At 49.8% G+C, this 17916-nt stretch overlaps 1 protein-coding gene across 2 annotated transcripts in view; it reads left to right on the forward strand.

Moving 5' to 3' along the window:
* The window catches only part of LOC143275076 (protein PALS2-like), an 89033-nt gene that overhangs the window by 47130 nt on the left and 23987 nt on the right, over positions 1-17916 (forward strand). For both annotated transcript variants that reach the window (XM_076579141.1, XM_076579142.1), the window contains exon 11: positions 6473-6631. In XM_076579141.1, coding sequence (XP_076435256.1) covers positions 6473-6631 — 159 coding nt within the window. The remainder of the gene's footprint in view (positions 1-6472; positions 6632-17916) is intronic.

A 17916-nucleotide genomic window follows, 5' to 3' on the forward strand; every position in this document is an offset into this window, starting at 1 on the left:
GTGGCTAGTGATGGAGGGCGCTGATGACGACAAGCCCTTGTCGGCTCTCAGCCCCTTCGCTGTCCAGAAGGGCTTTCAGTGTCTGGCAGGATCGCTCAGATCCATCAAGAGGCTGAGGAGCGGAGCGTTTTTAGTACAGACAGAATCCAAAAGACAGACACAGCTCCTTCTCAAGGCGACCACTTTCGTGGACAGGGCAGTGAAGATTTCCCCTCACAAAGGTCTCAACTGCTCAAAGGGAGTCATCAGATGCCCGGAGTTGAAAGGTGTGTCTGAGGCCGAGATCAAGAGCGAGCTGTCCTCTCAGGGAGTGACCGATGTGTACAGGGTGACGGTGAGGAAGGGGTCGGACAGAGTCCCGACCAACACTTTCTTCCTCACCTTCTGCTGCCCGGATGTCCCCAAGGACATTCGGGTCGGATACCTGCTAGTTAATGTCAGCCTGTACGTACCGTCCCCTCTGAGATTCTTTAAGTGTCAGAAATTCGGACACGTGAGAGACCGATGTAAGGAGGAAGAGGCGTGTGGCACCTGTTCGAAGGCGGCGCACCAGGGCGATTGCGTCAGTGCAGCCCTGTGTGCGAACTGCGGAGGTGGCCACCCGTCCTCATCGAAGGACTGCCCCGCCTGGAAGAAAGAAAAACAAATCCAGAAAGTCAAGACAGAACAGAAAATTTCCTTCTTTGAGGCAAGGAAACAGGTGGAGGCCGCGTCGCCTAAGGCGTCGTATGCCTCTGTCGTCAGATCCAGGACGGTGGACGTCGCGATCCAGACGACGTCCACAGGAACGCAGACGGACGACTTAACTGCCTCGTCGGAACCGTTGGCCTTGGGTGGAGGCGCTGTGTCCACCCCTCCCCATCCTGCGTGGCAGTCCTCAGGGGCTGCTGGGCGGGAGAGAAAAGCCTTGGGCGGAGGCACGTTGTCCGCCTCCCGCCCCACCCCACCCCCCGGCCCCCCTCGCCCCGCCTCTCGTCTGCCTGGCCCTCGGGCTGGCGGAAGTGGCCGGAAGCCCCCCTTACCTCCAAAACTCAAGGAGGGGAGGGTTGCGGCCACGGCGGGATCGGGAGGGGCCGAGGTGGTGGATATTCCGACCCGGTCGGAATCAGAAAAATTTATGTCAAAAAACAAATACTCCATCCTGGCGGACCTTGAGCCACCGCAAGTGGAGGAGCAGGGGGTAGCGATGGAATAGGCTGCTGCTTTATTTTTTTTTAAAAACCTTTTTAATGGCAGTGATCCACTGGAATATCCGGGGATTCTATGCCACTTCCAGGAACTCCAGCTGCTTTGTCGTGCTTTGAAACCTTCAGTGCTGGCACTGCAGGAGACTCTGCAAAGAGATGGCAAGGTTTTATCTCTCTCTGGTTTTAACTCCGTTTTTAAACCCGCTCAACCGAAGCAAGAGGGGTTGACGGGAGGTGTCGCTCTTTTTATTCGAAAGTCCCTTTTATACAGTACAGTTCTTTTAAGCACCCCTTTACAGGCGGTGGCAGTCAGAGTCACGCTCGAGAAAACCATCACTGTCTGCTCTCTCTACCTTCCCCCTTCCGTCTGTCTTCTGAGGCAGGACCTCATGAACCTGGTCGACCAGCTCCCCACGTCCGTTTTTTACTGTTGGGCGACTTCAACGGACACTCCCCGCTCTGGGGAAGTGAGATGACATCAGCCCGAGGTCTTCTCTTAGAAAACCTTCTCTCTGACATGGACTTGTGCTGTCTTAACGACAAGTCTCCCACTTACCTGCATCTGTCCTCTGGAAAGCTCTCGTGTTTAGATCTATCGGTCTGCGATCCATCGTTGGTCCTGGACTACGAGTGGAAAGTGCACGACGATCTGCACGGGAGTGACCACTTTCCTGTCGTCCTCTGCCCCACAGATGGAGAAGGTGACTCTCTGCCTGACCGCCTGTACTACGACAAAGCAGACTGGAGTTTTTTTACCACCAAGATAAGAGCGGAGCTGCAGGAAGAAACAGTATTGAAAAGCAAGGACCCTGCTGACGCTCTGACTCGGATCGTTTTAGATTGCGCCAAAGCAGCAGTCCCATCGTCTGCCTCCAAGCCTCAGGTCTCTAGAACGCCCTGGTTCAACGCGGAATGTCGGGAGGCCCGCAAGTCTCGGAAGAGAGCGCAGCGACGCGTCTTTCGGAGACCGGAGTCCGATAGCGTTCGAACCCATCAACAGCTGAGGGCGAAAGCCAGGTATGTTTTTAAAAACAGCCAGAGGAAGTCATGGAGAGATTTCTGCTCTTCCTTAACCTCCAACACACCCAAGAAGAAAGTGTGGAGGGTTTTAAAAAGAATTAAGGGCAAAAACGCATGCCCGACCTTCCACCATCTTAAACTTTCAGACGCTCTGGTCACAGAGAAGAAAGCAGTTGCCAATTTGCTTGCCTCCACAATAGAACAGAACTCGAGATCTGCTAACAAATCTGCTCGCTTTCTTAAAACCAAAAATCTGTCAGAAAAAACACCATGTAACTTCTTTTCCGACAACACAGAGAATTACAACCTTCCTTTCACAATGAACGAACTTAAATCTGCCCTTCAGACCTGTACGGATTCCTGTCCAGGAATGGACGAGGTCCATTATAAACTCCTAAAGCACCTTCCCCAAACGTGTCTGGACACCCTGCTTAAAGTTTATAACCACATCTGGGTCACAGGCTTCTTTCCACCCTCCTGGCGGAAAGCCCTCGTAATCCCGCTGCCGAAACCGGGAAAAGACCCCTCGAACCCCTCCAACTACCGCCCAATTGCACTGACCAGCTGCGTCTGCAAACTGATGGAGAAGATGGTCAACGGTAGACTGATGTGGAAACTAGAGACCGACGGCCTTCTGGCGAAGGAACAGTGCGGTTTCCGCAAGCATCGCTCTACCGTTGACCATCTGGTTCGTCTGGAAACCACGATAAGAAATGCTTTCGTCAACAAACAACATGTGGTGGCCATATTTTTTGACCTGGAGAAAGCTTACGATACCACGTGGAAGTTTGGTATTCTTTCCGCCTTGCACAAGCTCGGCTTCCGAGGACACCTGCCTCAGTTTATCCACAATTTTTTACAAGACAGACAATTCCAGGTGAGAGTCGGCACCACCCTGTCCGACATTCACGAGCAGGAGCTGGGTGTCCCGCAGGGGAGCATCCTGTCGCCGGCTCTGTTCAGCATCAAAATTAATGACATCGTTCAATCCGTTCAGAAAGGATCGGACAGCTCGCTGTTCGTGGATGATTTTGCCTTATATGCAACTGGCAGCACGTACGCCAGCATCCAGCAACGGCTTCAGCTCTGCGTCAACAAAATCCAGTGTTGGGCAGAGGAGAATGGCTTCACATTCTCGTCCTCCAAAACTGAATGCATCCATTTTCATAATTTTCGCCAATTCTATCAGGACCCTGAAATCCGTCTGGGAACATCCACCATCCCGGCGGTCAAGGAAGCCAGATTTCTAGGGGTCGTCTTCGATCAGAAGCTGAATTTTCTCAGCCACATTAAACAGCTGAAAATATCTTGCCTAAAAGCCCTGAACATCATCCGAGTTGTGGCACACACGAACTGGGGTGCTGATAAGAGGACTCTCTTGCACCTCTACAGAGCCCTGGTCCGGTCCAAACTGGATTATGGAAGTGTTGTATACGGCTCGGCCAGACCGTCCTACCTGAAACTGTTGGACCCTGTACACCACCAAGGGCTCCGTCTCAGCTTAGGTGCTTTCCGCACCACCCCTGTGCACAGCCTGTACGCAGAGGCGGGGGAACCGCCTCTTTCCAACCGCAGACTGAAGCTGACCCTGAACTATTATTTGAAATTGTTTTCGGAACCTACAAACCCTGCTTACGACGCTGTATTCAACAACCCTTTCGATAAGAAATTTACAGACAACCCAAACTGCATACCTCCTCTCGGACTCCGCATTCAGCCGCACTTGGAAAATGCCGATCTGGATGTCGGTGGCATCTCAGATTTCTCTAAGTTCCCTGACAGCCCCCCGTGGACCTTTACAACACCTGAGGTCCGATTCGATCTGGCCTCGTACCGTAAGGACACCACCAGTTCTCTGGCCTACAGAACCTACTTTTCGGAACTGTGCCACAAATTCCCCACTTTTCAAGGCATCTTCACTGACGGTTCCAAGTCAGAGGACGGAGTCGCCGCATCTGCGTTCTGTCCCGCCTTTCCTGACCGGCCCTCAACGGAACACATCCTGTCTGACAGCTCGGTATACACCGCGGAACTGACCGCACTGGTCCTGGGGTTAAAAATGGTTCTCTCTTCCAAACAGAAGAGATTCATGATCTTTTCCGACTCCTTATCAGCCCTGGAGGCGATCGCCTGCAGGAATATCACTCATCCCAAACTGCTGGAATTTTATGAAACTTTTACTCTCGCAACGAAGAAAGGATACGAGGTTGTGTTGGCCTGGGTTCCCGGACATGTTGGCATTCGTGGTAGCGAAAGGGCGGACCTGCTGGCCAGGAACGCTGTAAAGAAAGAATTGTCCAGATCCTTGGTACCCTATACAGACATGAAGCGGAAGGTCAATACTTACGTTAAGGATCTTTGGCAAGAGAAGTGGAACACCCAGACGGACAACAAGCTCTTCCAGATCCGTCCGGACCTAAAAGAGACCCTCCCTTCGGGGTGAAGAACAGAAAGGAGGAATCTGTGCTGTGCAGACTGCGTACGGGGCACACTTTTTTTACTCATTCTTACTTGTTGAAGGGGGAGGAGGCCCCTCGATGCGTTCCCTGTGACGAGCCTCTCACCGTGAAACACGTGCTCCTTGACTGTTGGGATCTGCATGACGTTAGACGCAGACATTACACGGCGGTTTCTTTGAAGACTTTGTTTCGTGATGTCCCTCCGTGGGCGCTGATGGACTTCTTAAAAGAAGTGAACCTTTTTAACCAGATTTGAAGGTTTTAAACTATGGAAGTTTTTTTTTTAACTTTGGAGTGGAAAGTTTGAAGTGGTGACTAGTTTTAATTGGGTGTTTTTTTAGCCTTGTAGTAGTAATTGACGCGGCGATAGCCTTGAGATGGCCTTAGTGGTCGGCGAGGCTCTAAGCACCATCATTTCATTTCATTTCATGTCATCATGTACTGTTGTATGTCATCATGTGCTGTTGTATGTCATCATGTACTGTTGTATGTCATCATGTATGTCATCATGTACTGTTGTATGTCATCATGTATGTCATCATGTACTGTTTTATGTCATCATGTACTGTTGTATGTCATCATGTATGTCATCATGTACTGTTTTATGTCATCATGTACTGTTGTAAGTCATCATGTATGTCATCATGTACTGTTTATGTCATCATGTGCTGTTGTATGTCATCATGTACTGTTGTATGTCCATCATGTGCTGTTTTATGTCATCATGTATGTCATCATGTACTGTTGTATGTCATCATGTGCTGTTGTATGTCATCATGTACTGTTGTATGTCATCATGTATGTCATCATGTACTGTTGATATGTCATCATGTATGTCATCATGTACTGTTGTATGTCATCATGTACTGTTGTATGTCATCATGATATGTCATCATGTACTGTTTTATGTCATCATGTACTGTTGTATGTCATCATGTATGTCATCATGTACTGTTTTATGTCATCATGTGCTGTTGTATGTCATCATGTACTGTTGTATGTCATCATGTACTGTTGTATGTCATCATGTGTTGTTGTATGTTGTCATGTACTGTTGTATGTCATCATGTACTGTTTTATGTCATCATGTGCTGTTGTATGTCATGTACTGTGGTATGTCATCATGTACTGTTGTATGTCATCATGTGTTGTTGTATGTTGTCATGTATGTCATCATGTGTTGTATGTCATCATGTACTGTTGTATGTCATCATGTGCTGTTGTATGTTGTCATGTATGTCATCATGTACTGTTGTATGTCATCATGTATTGTTGTATGTCATCATGTACTGTTACTTGTGTACTGTTTTGTGGGAGGCATTTAACACCCTCTATATGTGGAGTTAGCTCTGTATGAATATGTATTTTATTATTATTAACAGAAATGTCCATTATGGTTTTCCCAAGGTAGGTTCTTGAGTCTGTCAATGCCAGAGACCTTGACATGAACTTGCCTCAAGGATAGGAATGGAGAAAATGAGTCTGTCAATGCCAGAGACCTTGACATGAACTTGCCTCAAGGATAGGAATGGAGAAAAATGTTTTAAAAGTAAAGTTAGATGAAAACCCTGATTCTGTGTGTGTGTGAGCTGTCTTATATGTGTTTGTTTGTGTGCATGTGTGTTTGAGTTTGTGTGTTGTTATAATTCATGAAACAAAAACAAATCTTGACTGCCTTTGAATAAAAAGAAAGGAAAAGATAGTAATAAGAAAAGAAAAAAACAGTAGGGAACAGAAGAAAAATCTCATTTTGCTGATCATTACTCGAATAATTATTTTCAGCCTGTATCTTGATGTCTGTTTCAGAATTTGACGACTGCGACATCAAGGTGTATGAAGAGGTCACTCTCACCAACTACCACACCAGAGTATTGGCCCTTGTGGGAGCCAGGAAAGTCGGAAAGCAATCACTCATCAAGAAACTGGTCAAGGAAAATCCTCGAAAGTTCCAAGCAGCAATTCCTTGTGAGTCTGCAAGATAGGGAGCAAGTGAGAAAGAGGAGAAGGAAGTGATGGAGTGGAGAGAGATGAAAGAGAGAGGGAGAGAAAGAGAAATGGATAATATACTGTTTCTGTAAGGAAGGGGAGAACAGATAGGGGCATGTGTGTAATGAATGATTTCATTGGTGTGATTATGTTGTGCTGCATATTTGCACCTGCATGCCTCTATACATACACCAGCACAGATCTGTGTATGCATATACATATGTGGAAAGCCATATTATTTTCAAGGTGATGATACTCATTTGCATATTCCCATTTATACTTGTATACATGCATCATTACACACAGACAGATAACAACCTGTAGTGTGTTAAACAAACACTTGCATGTACGCATACATCCACATATGCACATACTCACACGCACAAACACACACACATTCACACACTCACTCACACACACCCTGTGTGACACATTCATGCACCATTTCTCCATTTTCATCAACCCTTGTTTAACATTTCAGTTGTCTTCTGTGTATGTTGGCTGTGAGTGATATTCAGGAGTAGGACCACCATTCAAGCAGCTGTACTCCGTGTGTGGGGCAGCGTGGCAGGCAGTGAGGCGTCAACTTCTGATGCCATGTTCACCAATGGTCAGAGTTCAAGGCCCTGTTTTGGCATGGTGTTGTCACTTTGGGAAAGGCACTTCACTCTGATTTTCCTCACTCCATCCAGGTGTGAATGGTTTTCCTCACTCCATCCAGGTGTGAATGGTTTTCCTCACTCCATCCAGGTGTGAATGATTTTCCTCACTCCATCCAGGTGTGAATGGTTTTCCTCACTCCATCCAGGTGTGAATGGGAATCTGGCTTCTGTCGGGGAAGGTTAAGACGGCAAACTGTCAGGATTGGGTTCCAACTTCCTATGCTGAGTCATAGACACAGTGGATGTGAATTCACTGCCCTGATGCCCATTAAAGGCTGTGGGATCTACAACTTTTTTAATCAAACTCCATTTTAATTACACATACTTAACCGTGACCCAACTAGTGCAGACTCCGGCAGGGGTCTGACATTCCTGTCCTGTGCAAACTACTATCCGCCTATGCGGAGAAAACGAAACTACAGCCGATAACCTCCCGGAAGTAGGTAACCTCCCCTTTGTCCCACTGGCTAGCGCCCTCTTTTTCCGGCAGCCATCATGACTCCTGTTCCTGTGCTCTTCATACGGCTAAGTTTTTTTTCGTATTTTCTGCCTGTCTGTCGATTCTCTGGTGTTCTTGTTTGTTGTCAAATTATGTCTCCAACCAGGTCACATAATTATGTAGCTCGATTGGGGAATCGTGCTAAAATTAAGGCGCGATCGCAATCGATTTGCTGACACTCTGGGCCCTCTACTTCTGGCCCTCTCAACAACACCAACCCACCGCCTTCTCCACTTCCTCCGCTCCTTCCGGTCGACTCCAGACCTCCGCCACCTCCTACACCTCCTCTGGTGACTTCTAGAGGTTTGTTGTCACACACTCAGGTCAGTGTTACCTTTAATGTCATTTTTATCGATCCGCGAGCGCACTCGACGCGATCCGCGTTTTCTGGGCCCTGCCAGTCGGCAGTGTACGAGTCGATCTCCTCTATCTCTTTACCCATTTTACCCATACCCACAGTTGCACCAATGGAATGTGCCACAATCCCTTTGGGGAAACAACAACCAAAAAAAAAAAAAAAAAAGGCAGCTTGTTTTGGATCCGCATGACTGGGCGCTATGTGCGATGCGTCCGTGGTGGCGGCCATGACATCGGATCACGTGAACCCCCACGCGGCATGCCTCGACCGTCTCGGATCCAATGGCGACCGAGGCGCGTAGGGATGCCCTCCCCTGGTGTAGGGAGGAAGGTGGACCACTAGGGGACACGCTTGCCCATACACGTGCACCCCCCTCCTTGTCCGGATCACCCGATCCAAGAGAGGCAACCCCTGCTTCGGCACCCTTGCCGGTGACCGCCGCAGTTATTTCCCTTGCACCGGCACTGCTCCTCGCCTTCAGTGCGAGTGCGTGCATGGTCCCACCAAGCTATGCGGTGATGACCCCATCTGCCACACCGCCGAGTGCTGCTGTTTCCCATCCACTAATGGTGTCTCAGCAAGCTACTCAACCAAACAATCAGCAACTCATCGCTAACTTGCTGCAGCAGTTATGCACCACTCTGCCTCCCGGTGCCACACCTTGCGCCTGCACCGCCCCTCGCCCACAGAGCAGGTATGTGCACGCCCCATTGGAACTTCGGCAGTGCTGGATTCTTCTGCCCCATTGCCTAACTCTGCTGTTACCCAGACTAATATTGGCACTTCCACGTTGGAGTACCTTTTAATAACTCGATCCTGCCTCTCGGCAGTGCTCGGGCCGATCTTGTCTATCCCTTTATCCGTCAACACACAACAACTGAACGTCGGTCCTCTCGCAGGAGCTATTCGCGAGATTGGACCGCTGTTCAGCAACAGAGGGATGCACATCCCACGGCAAGCCGACGGACTTGTCACCCCCTCGTCCACGACGCCCATAACACTGGATTACGGCGCCGTCATGCCACATGCCCCGACCGTCTCGCGTCCGATGGCGACCGATTTGGGTTGGGATGCCCACGGCACTAAGGGACATTATAATTATTCCCCTTGCGGTCGTTTTCATCTGTGTCGGTTATGGTGGCATCAAACCACGGACTCTCACACACAGCATGACACTCCTCCCTCTACAGCGAGGACACATCGCACCAGGGGATATGTGCTCTAAAGACACCATCCTTTTCGACGATTTTCGGCGCCAAGGGAGGCAACTCCGCATTTGTAACCTAGGTGCTTGAAGCTGTAGTTACTTTCACTGACACAGCACGTTACTCCTGCCCCCCGTGCTGTCCACCAGTGATGTTTTCTTTCGGTTTCTCATTGGGTCCTCATGCCCAGTCATGGACTTTACACATCTTTGCATAGCAACTGCACTTTTCTTGCTGTTTCTCAGGCTATTGGCCACAGGAAATAAATCACAATATTTCCCCTTCTATCCTTTTGATTTATTATCACAAGCAACAATCACGATATATATATATATATATATATATATATATGTATATATATATACAAAAAAACAAAAAAACAACAACAAAAAAACCCTCTATATATATGTATATATATACATATATATTTATACACACACATATACATATATATCTATGAGATATCTTGCTACATTCATACACATTTCTGCTTTCACTTATAGATGTGTACTTATCCCTCGGTATACACGTGTGTGTGCTTATGGGATAGGTTCAGATGACTTTCATATTAACATGTACAATTATATTTCTATCTCTATTCATTGACATCTATTCATTGAGATTCCCTACATAGCAATATAGGCACACGGCACACTTGCATTTGTGGCCTTCTGTTCACAATGCCCAGAACTCTCTGCCTCTATGTACTGGCACTTTATTCATATGTGTATGTACATCTCATATATAGGTGCATAGACAGATTCCTTTCCATTGATGATTATGCACACTTACCCATTTACTTGGGTATATCTGTGCACGCTACACGTATGCAGTCAGGTCAGGTCATTGGATCTGCTACTGGTAACCTGAAATCCAGTACAACCTGTTCAGGGTCGGGTTGCCGGCGACTAAACCAGCACTCCCACCGCTCCCTTCCGGGATTGGTGAGGCGGGTGGCTAGACACCCTTATGGAATTAAAAACGAGATCCATAAAAGGGCGTCGGCTCAGAGAGCCACCGACGGCCATCTAGTTCCACCGTGCTGTGTGCATGCCACACGCAGTTGGTCCCCGGGGTGTGTCTACCCATGCATGCGAAGTCTGGATCCGGCAGAATCTGCGGAAGAAACCTATCGGTTCAGTGGAGAGGAAGGTGGTTACAGCAACGCACTGTGGAGTGCAGAGAGCAAGATGAGACACCGAAAGGATATCTTGGTCATCCACTGCATCCGTTCTCATCCTCCAGTCGTCTCGACTTAGTCTTGCCACTGGAAATTGGTGGACCCGGACAAGAGAGTGAGGTTGATGTTGCGCAACTCCTCTTCACTTTAAACAAACTCATCGCGCAAGTCATCAGTCATCCTTATTGACCTTTCATCCTTCATCATTTCATCACCCCCAAGTCCTGTGGCGACAGGCGAGCGACGAAACGACAGGTGTGGGTACACTGGCAGTCGCAGCCGCAGACCTGCACGCAGGCGGCTCAGGCCATAGGGTCGTTCTTCATCGACAGGAGCAGCGATGGAGCTCGGCAGCCGTCTGAGCGTCTGAGCAGCCCTCTTTAGGAATGCACTGCTCACCTCCCTCGCATGAGGAAGGGGCTAGAAAAGGTGCCCTAAAAATTGCCTGCTCCATATCACCCTGGCCAGCATACCGCGGCTGGCGGGGACCCTACATCAGCGGTCAAAACAAAGAGAAAGAAAAGAAAAAAACAAGGATAGTTCCTCTCACCATTGGTGCTTGGAACATAAGGACTCTCCTGGACAGAGATAACGCGGACAGACCCCAAAGGAGAACGGCACTAGTTGCATCCGAACTCGCCAGATACAACATCGACATTGCAGCCTTGAGTGAGACTCGGCTTGCAGGCGAAGGCGAGCTCTGTGAACGGGGATCTGGTTACACCTTCTTCTGGAGTGGACGAGGAAGAGAAGAGCGACGTTAGGCTGGCGTTGGCTTTGCAGTAAAAACAGCACTTGTCAGCAAGCTAGCTGGAATCCCAAAGGGAGTCAACGATAGGCTTATGACCATGAAACTCCCACTGGCATCTGGCCAGAAGCACCTCACGATTGTCAGTGCCTACGCCTCAGCCATGACCAACCCGGATGAAGTGAAGGCGAAGTTCTACGAGGACCTTCACTCTGTCATTGCTGCTATCCCTAAAGCAGACAAGCTCATCATTCTTGGGGACTTCAATGCTAGAGTTGGCTCTGACTACATCTCCTGGGATGGAGTGATTGGAAAGCATGGCGTGGGCCACTGCAACCCAAATGGATTGCTTTTGCTTCAGACCTGTGCAGAGCACGAACTGCTGATAACCAACACAGTTTTCTGCCTCCCTACCCGTAACAGGACGTCATGGATGCACCCTCGCTCAAAGCATTGGCATCTCATCGATTACGTCATCGTCAGGAAAAGGGATAGGCAAGATGTACGTGTGACAAAGACCATGTGCGGTGCCGAGTGTTGGACAGACCATCGCCTTGTAGTCTCGAAGCTGAATATTTGAATCCAGCCCAAGAGACGCCCCCAAGGCCAGAAGGCTCCAAAACGGCTCAACATCGCTAAGCTGAAAAACATCACCATCAAACAGACCTTTGTGGAGCTGCTGGAAGATCGTCTGGAATCCGCCTCTCTGGACAACCAGAATGTGGAGTCTGACTGGAGGACCCTGCACGAGCTGATCTATAGTACAGCTTCAGAGACCCTGGGACCCATGACCAGAAAGCACAAAGACTGGTTTGATGAAAACTGTGATGAAATCAAGCAGCTTCTGGATGAGAAACGCCGTCTGCATCAAGCCTACCTGAGCAACCCAAAGTCCACATCAAAAAAGGATGCGTACAATGCCATCCGCAGGACTGTTCAGCAAAAGTTATGTCAGATGCAGCATAAGTGGCTGAGTGACAAAGCTGATGAGATCCAGGGATATTATGCTGACAGGCACGATATGAAGAGGTTCTATGATGCCTTAAAAGAAGTCTACGGCCCCACATCCTCAGGATCATCCCCCCTCCTCAGTGCAGATGGGAATACCTTGATCACCGAGAAGGAGAAAATTCTCAAACGCTGGGCTGAGCACTTCAACAGTGTCTTAAATCGCCCTTCCTCCATAAATGATGAAGCCATAGACCGTCTCCCACAAGTCCCCATCAACGAAGCACTGGACGATCCGCCAACACTTCTTGAGACCCAGAAAGCAATCCGTCTGCTATCCAGTGGCAAAGCACCTGGCTCAGACTCCATACCAGCAGAGGTCTACAAGGATGGAGGCACTGTGCTGACTAAGAAGCTCCATCAGCTGTACTCACTCATGTGGAAGGAAGAGACGATCCCCCAGGATTTCAAAGATGCATCTATCATTCACTTGTACAAGCGAAAGGGGAACCGGCAAGCCTGTGATAACCATTGGGGCATTTCCTTGCTCTCCATCGCAGGCAAGATACTTGCCAGGATCCTACTAAACCGCCTCACAGCACACCTTGACCAAGGTCATTTGCCTGAGAGCCAATGTGGATTCTGGAAAGAGCGCGGAACCACCGACATGGTGTTTGCTGCAAGGCAGCTGCAAGAGAAATGTCAGGAGCAAAATGCTGATCTGTTCTCCACCTATGTTGACCTCACTAAAGCCTTCGACACCGTGAGTAGAGAGGGACTGTGGAAGATCATGGCCAAGTACGGATGCCCTTGGAAATTTATTTCCTTGGTCAGCCAATTCCATGAAGGCATGCAGGCTAGAGTCCAGGACAATGGCGAAACATCTGCTCCTTTTCCTTTCACAAATGGTGTCAAGCAAGGCTGCGTCCTGGCTCCAACACTGTTCAGCCTCATGTTCTCTGCAATGCTTACTGATGCCTTCAGAGATGGCGATGTTGGAATCGGCCTAAAGTACCGAACAGATGGTAAGCTGTTTAACCTCAGAAGGCTTCAAGCAAAAACGAAGGTCATGACAGACATCATGAGGGACGTTTTGTTTGCTGATGATTGTGCCCTCAACGCTGGATCTGAAGCTGACATGCAACTCAGCGTTGACAAGTTTGCCACTGCCAGCAGGAACTTCGGCCTTACCATCAGCACGAGGAAAACTGAAGTTCTCCATCAGCCAGCCCCAGGGAAACCCTACGTTGAGCCCAACATCACAGTCAATGGTCAGAGACTCAGTGTGGTAGAGCGGTTCACATACCTTGGCAGCACACTGTCACGAAATGCGACCATCGACAATGAAGTGAACGTCAGGATTGCAAGAGCAAGCGCAACTTTTGGTGGACTGTGCAAATGTCTGGAACAGAAGAGGCATTGGTCTTGAGACCAAACTAAGATCTACAGAGCAGTAGTTCTCCCCACACTACTGTACGCCTGCGAAACGTGGACAGTGTACCAATGACATGCCAAGAAGCTGAACCACTTCCACACAGCATGCCTAAGGAAGCTACTGAACATCAAGTGGCAAGACAGGACCCCAGACACGGAGGTGCTTGCAAAAGCCACCCTTCCCAGCATCTTCACCATCCTGATGCAGTCCCAGCTTCGCTGGGCCGGACACGTGGTGCGCATGCCAGACCATCGGCTGCCCCAAAGGCTCTTCTTTGGCGAGCTGCAACAAGGGAAGAGATCGCATGGATGTCAGAAGAAGCGCTTCAGAGGTACTCTGAAAGTCTCTCTGAAAGCGTTTGATATCAACCCTGACTCCTGGGAGAAATCTGCAGTAGACCGTGACAAGTGGCGCGCTGCTGTGCACAAAGGTGCCAAGTTGTGCGAGGCCAACAGGACTGATGCAGCTGTTCAGAAGAGGCAGGCCAGAAAGTCACGAGCAGACAAGCTCCCTGACAATGATATGCCTGTCTTTGTCTGCCCCAACTGTCAGCGAACATTTTGTGCGCAGATTGGACTATTCAGCCATCTGCGCACTCACAGATAGATTCATGAGCATACCCCCCAACCACCACCACCCCCTGCCCCCATCCCCCAGCTGGATGGCAACGATGGTGATCATCGATCTCGATGGACACACACCACACGTATGCTTATACAGCTGCTTATTTCTTGTGTCTTGATCTCTTGTCATTGGCATATTTCTGACATCATCACTTGAGTTGATGGAAGTTTATATTCCCTTTGCACATATATGTATTCATTTTCATAAATTCATCCCTACCTTGCTTTTGGAGGACGACTGCACAACAACAAAAAAAGCAAAAAAAAAAAAAAGCAAAAAAAAAAAAAGGCTCATTCATGCCTCAACATGTATTCATTTTCATAAATTCATCCCTACCTTGCTTTCGGAGGACGACTGCACTAAAAAAAAAAAGCAAAAAAAAAAAAAAAAAGCAAAAAAAAAGCCTCATTCACACCTGAATGTATGCTCCTTCACATTTCAGTAGTGGCTGGTCCTTAGGGACCCACACACACCCCCTTCACACCCACAGGGCTAAGAATGCCCTCTCTTGGTGCAAGGACGGACAAGGTAACCCAACTCATTTGCCTGCAACAATCACCCATAAGGCTGGAGATGCACAAGGAGGGATGAGGCAGTCCAACTCCGGACACACATGCCCTTCATTCCTTCCAAGTTTGTAAGGCATCCCTTCTTCCCCCCCTTGCCTACAACAACCCTTGGTTTGCACCACTGTGGTTGTGACAAAAGCTCCACATGGGCCCTACATCCTAGCCAGCCTTCCCATGAAGGGGTGTCTGTCTTTGCCTTCCAAGTTTTAGCGGACCCAAAAACTGCCCACTGGGCAGGAGACAATCACCCTAAGCCCATCTCTTCCACTCCTCTCTAGTAGCAGAAGGCCTGGGTCATAATTGTTTTCCTCTACATTTGGGAGAAAGGCATATTGACGAGGACGGATGCGTCTCACAAAGCACAACGAACCGTCCATTAGCCACAGGGGTGTACCTTTCTGCCCACTCATACCAGCACAGCAGATGCCGCATTCAAGCACATCAGTTCCCCCATCACCTTGCTTGAACACAGATCCAGCATCAACGTCTCAAACAATTGGTGTTTGAAAGCACTTTCTGCACTTGGTCTTCCTTGCCCGATCCTCCCGGGAGGGTCACTACCTTGTCGTGGTCGGGAGGCTTAGTGGCCAGTGATCGAGCGAGCTATGTCGGCGGGGGCATCAGTGCTTCTTGGGGTTTGGTGCTCTGGTCCCAGGTCTTAATTGACAGCCTACATAGCCATCGTAGCTGTTAGGGCTGAATAAGTGGTGGTTTTGTACTGATGCCCCTGATAGGGCTTCCCATGCCGAACAGGTCGTGAGTGAGGCCCAAACTAAACGTGACCCACTGTCCCTTTCGCTGTTCTCTATTCTTCTTTTTACCGCCTCTTTTCTGTCCTCAGCTCCCCATCAAGCCTTCTTTTCCACATTCTTTTTTCTCTGCGGCCTTCTTCAGGCCCGCCGTGTTTGCCGTGCGGCGCGACCTGTGATGGAGGGGAATGAGATCCTGGGGATTGAGAGAGCACGCTGCTCTCAACACATCCCTTTGGCTCGGACCTCTCCTAAGACAGGTGGCACACATTGGCCCGTGTGTGTCAATTGGCTACCCCTTCGTGGGGCTGGGTCAAGACTGGCAGTTTAGTGGCTAGCGAAGATAACCCCCGTAGTGCTCGGTTCTCTGTCCCCGGGAGCTGGGCATGATCGGGGGGGAACACGTTGGAGCTAGACTGTTGGTCGTATATCCCTCCCGAAACCTGGAAGGGGTCAAGCTGGTGTTCCCTTGACCCTGGCCCCTAAGTTGGACCCCATGGTGGGTGGGTAAGGGAGGGATGAATTTACATTTTTTTCAACATGACTTCCAAAAAATCACACACCCCCAACTCTGGAAAAAGACGACGACAAGGAATGGATGACTCAGACTCCGATTCAGAGGTCGTTGAGACCTCTGGATTTTGGCCATCGTGGCTTGTGATGGAGGGCGCTGATGACGACAAGCCGTTGTCGGCTCTCAGCCCCTTTGCTATCCAGAAGGGCTTTCAGTGTCTGGCAGGATCGCTGAAATCCATCAAGAGGCTGAGGAGCGGAGCATTTTTAGTGCAGACAGAGTCCAAAAGGCAGACACAGCTCCTTCTCAAGGCGACCACTTTCGTGGATAGGGCGGTGAAGGTTTCCCCTCACAAAGGTCTCAACTGCTCAAAGGGGGTCATCAGATGCCCGGAGTTGAAAGTTGTGTCTGAGGCTGAAATCAAGAGCGAGCTGTCCTCCCAGGGAGTGACCGACGTGTACAGGGTGACGGTGAGGAAGGGGTCAGACAGAGTCCCGACCAACACTTTCTTCCTCACCTTCTGCTGCCCGGATGTCCCCAAGGACATTCGGGTCGGATACCTGATAGTTTGTGTAAGCCTGTATGTGCCGTCCCCTCTGAGATGTTTTAAATGCCAGAAATTTGGACACGTGAGAGACCGATGCAAGGAGGAAGAGGCGTGTGGCACCTGTTCGAAGGCGGCGCACCAGGGCGATTGCGTCAGTGCAGCCCTGTGTGCGAACTGCGGAGGTGGCCATCCGTCCTCATCGAAAGACTGCCCCGCCTGGAAAAAAGAAAAACAAATCCAGAAGGTCAAGACAGAAAAGAAGATATCCTTCTTTGAGGCAAAGAAACAGGTGGAGGCCGCGTCGCCTAAGGCGTCGTACGCCTCTGTCGTCAGACCCAGGACGGTGGACGTCGCGGTCCAGACGACGTCCACAGGGACGCAGACGGACGACTTACCCACCTCGTCGGAACCGTTGGCCTTGGGTGGAGGCGCCGTGTCCACCCCTTCCCATCCTGTGCGGCAGTCCTCAGGGGCTGCTGGGCGGGAGCGGAAAACCTCGGGCGGAGGCACGTTGTCCGCCTCCCGCCCCACCCCACCCCCCGGCACTCCTTGCCCCGCCTCTCGTCTGCCTGGCCCTCGGGCTGGCAGAAGTGGCCGGAAACCCCCCGTACCTCCAAAACTCAAGGAGGGGAGGGTTGCGGCCTCGGCGGGATCGGGAGGGACTGAGGTCGTGGATATTCCGACTCGGTCGGAATCCGAAAAAGTAATTTCTAAAAATAAATACTCTATCCTGGCCGACCTTGAGCCACTGCAAGCAGAGGAGCAGGGGGTAGCGATGGAATAGGCTGCTGCTTTATTTTTTTTAACCTTTTTAATGGCAGTGATCCACTGGAACATCCGGGGGTTCTACGCCAATTTTCAGGAACTCCAGCTGCTTTGTCGTGCTTTGAAACCTTCAGTGCTGGCGCTGCAGGAGACTCTGCAAAGAGATGGCAAGGTTTTATCTCTCTCTGGTTTTAACTCCGTTTTTAAACCCGCTCAACCGAAGCAAGAGGGATTGACGGGAGGTGTCGCTCTTTTTATTCACAAGTCCCTTTTATACAGTACAGTTCTTTTAAGCACCCCTTTACAGGCGGTGGCAGTCAGAGTCACACTTGAGAAAACCATCACTGTCTGCTCTCTCTACCTTCCTCCTTCCGTCCGTGTTCTGAGGCAGGACCTCATGAACCTGGTCGACCAGCTCCCACGTCCGTTTTTACTGTTGGGCGACTTCAATGGACACTCTC

Source organism: Babylonia areolata, chromosome 29, assembly GCF_041734735.1.
Source record: "Babylonia areolata isolate BAREFJ2019XMU chromosome 29, ASM4173473v1, whole genome shotgun sequence".
NCBI classification, from domain to species: Eukaryota; Metazoa; Mollusca; class Gastropoda; order Neogastropoda; family Buccinidae; genus Babylonia; species Babylonia areolata.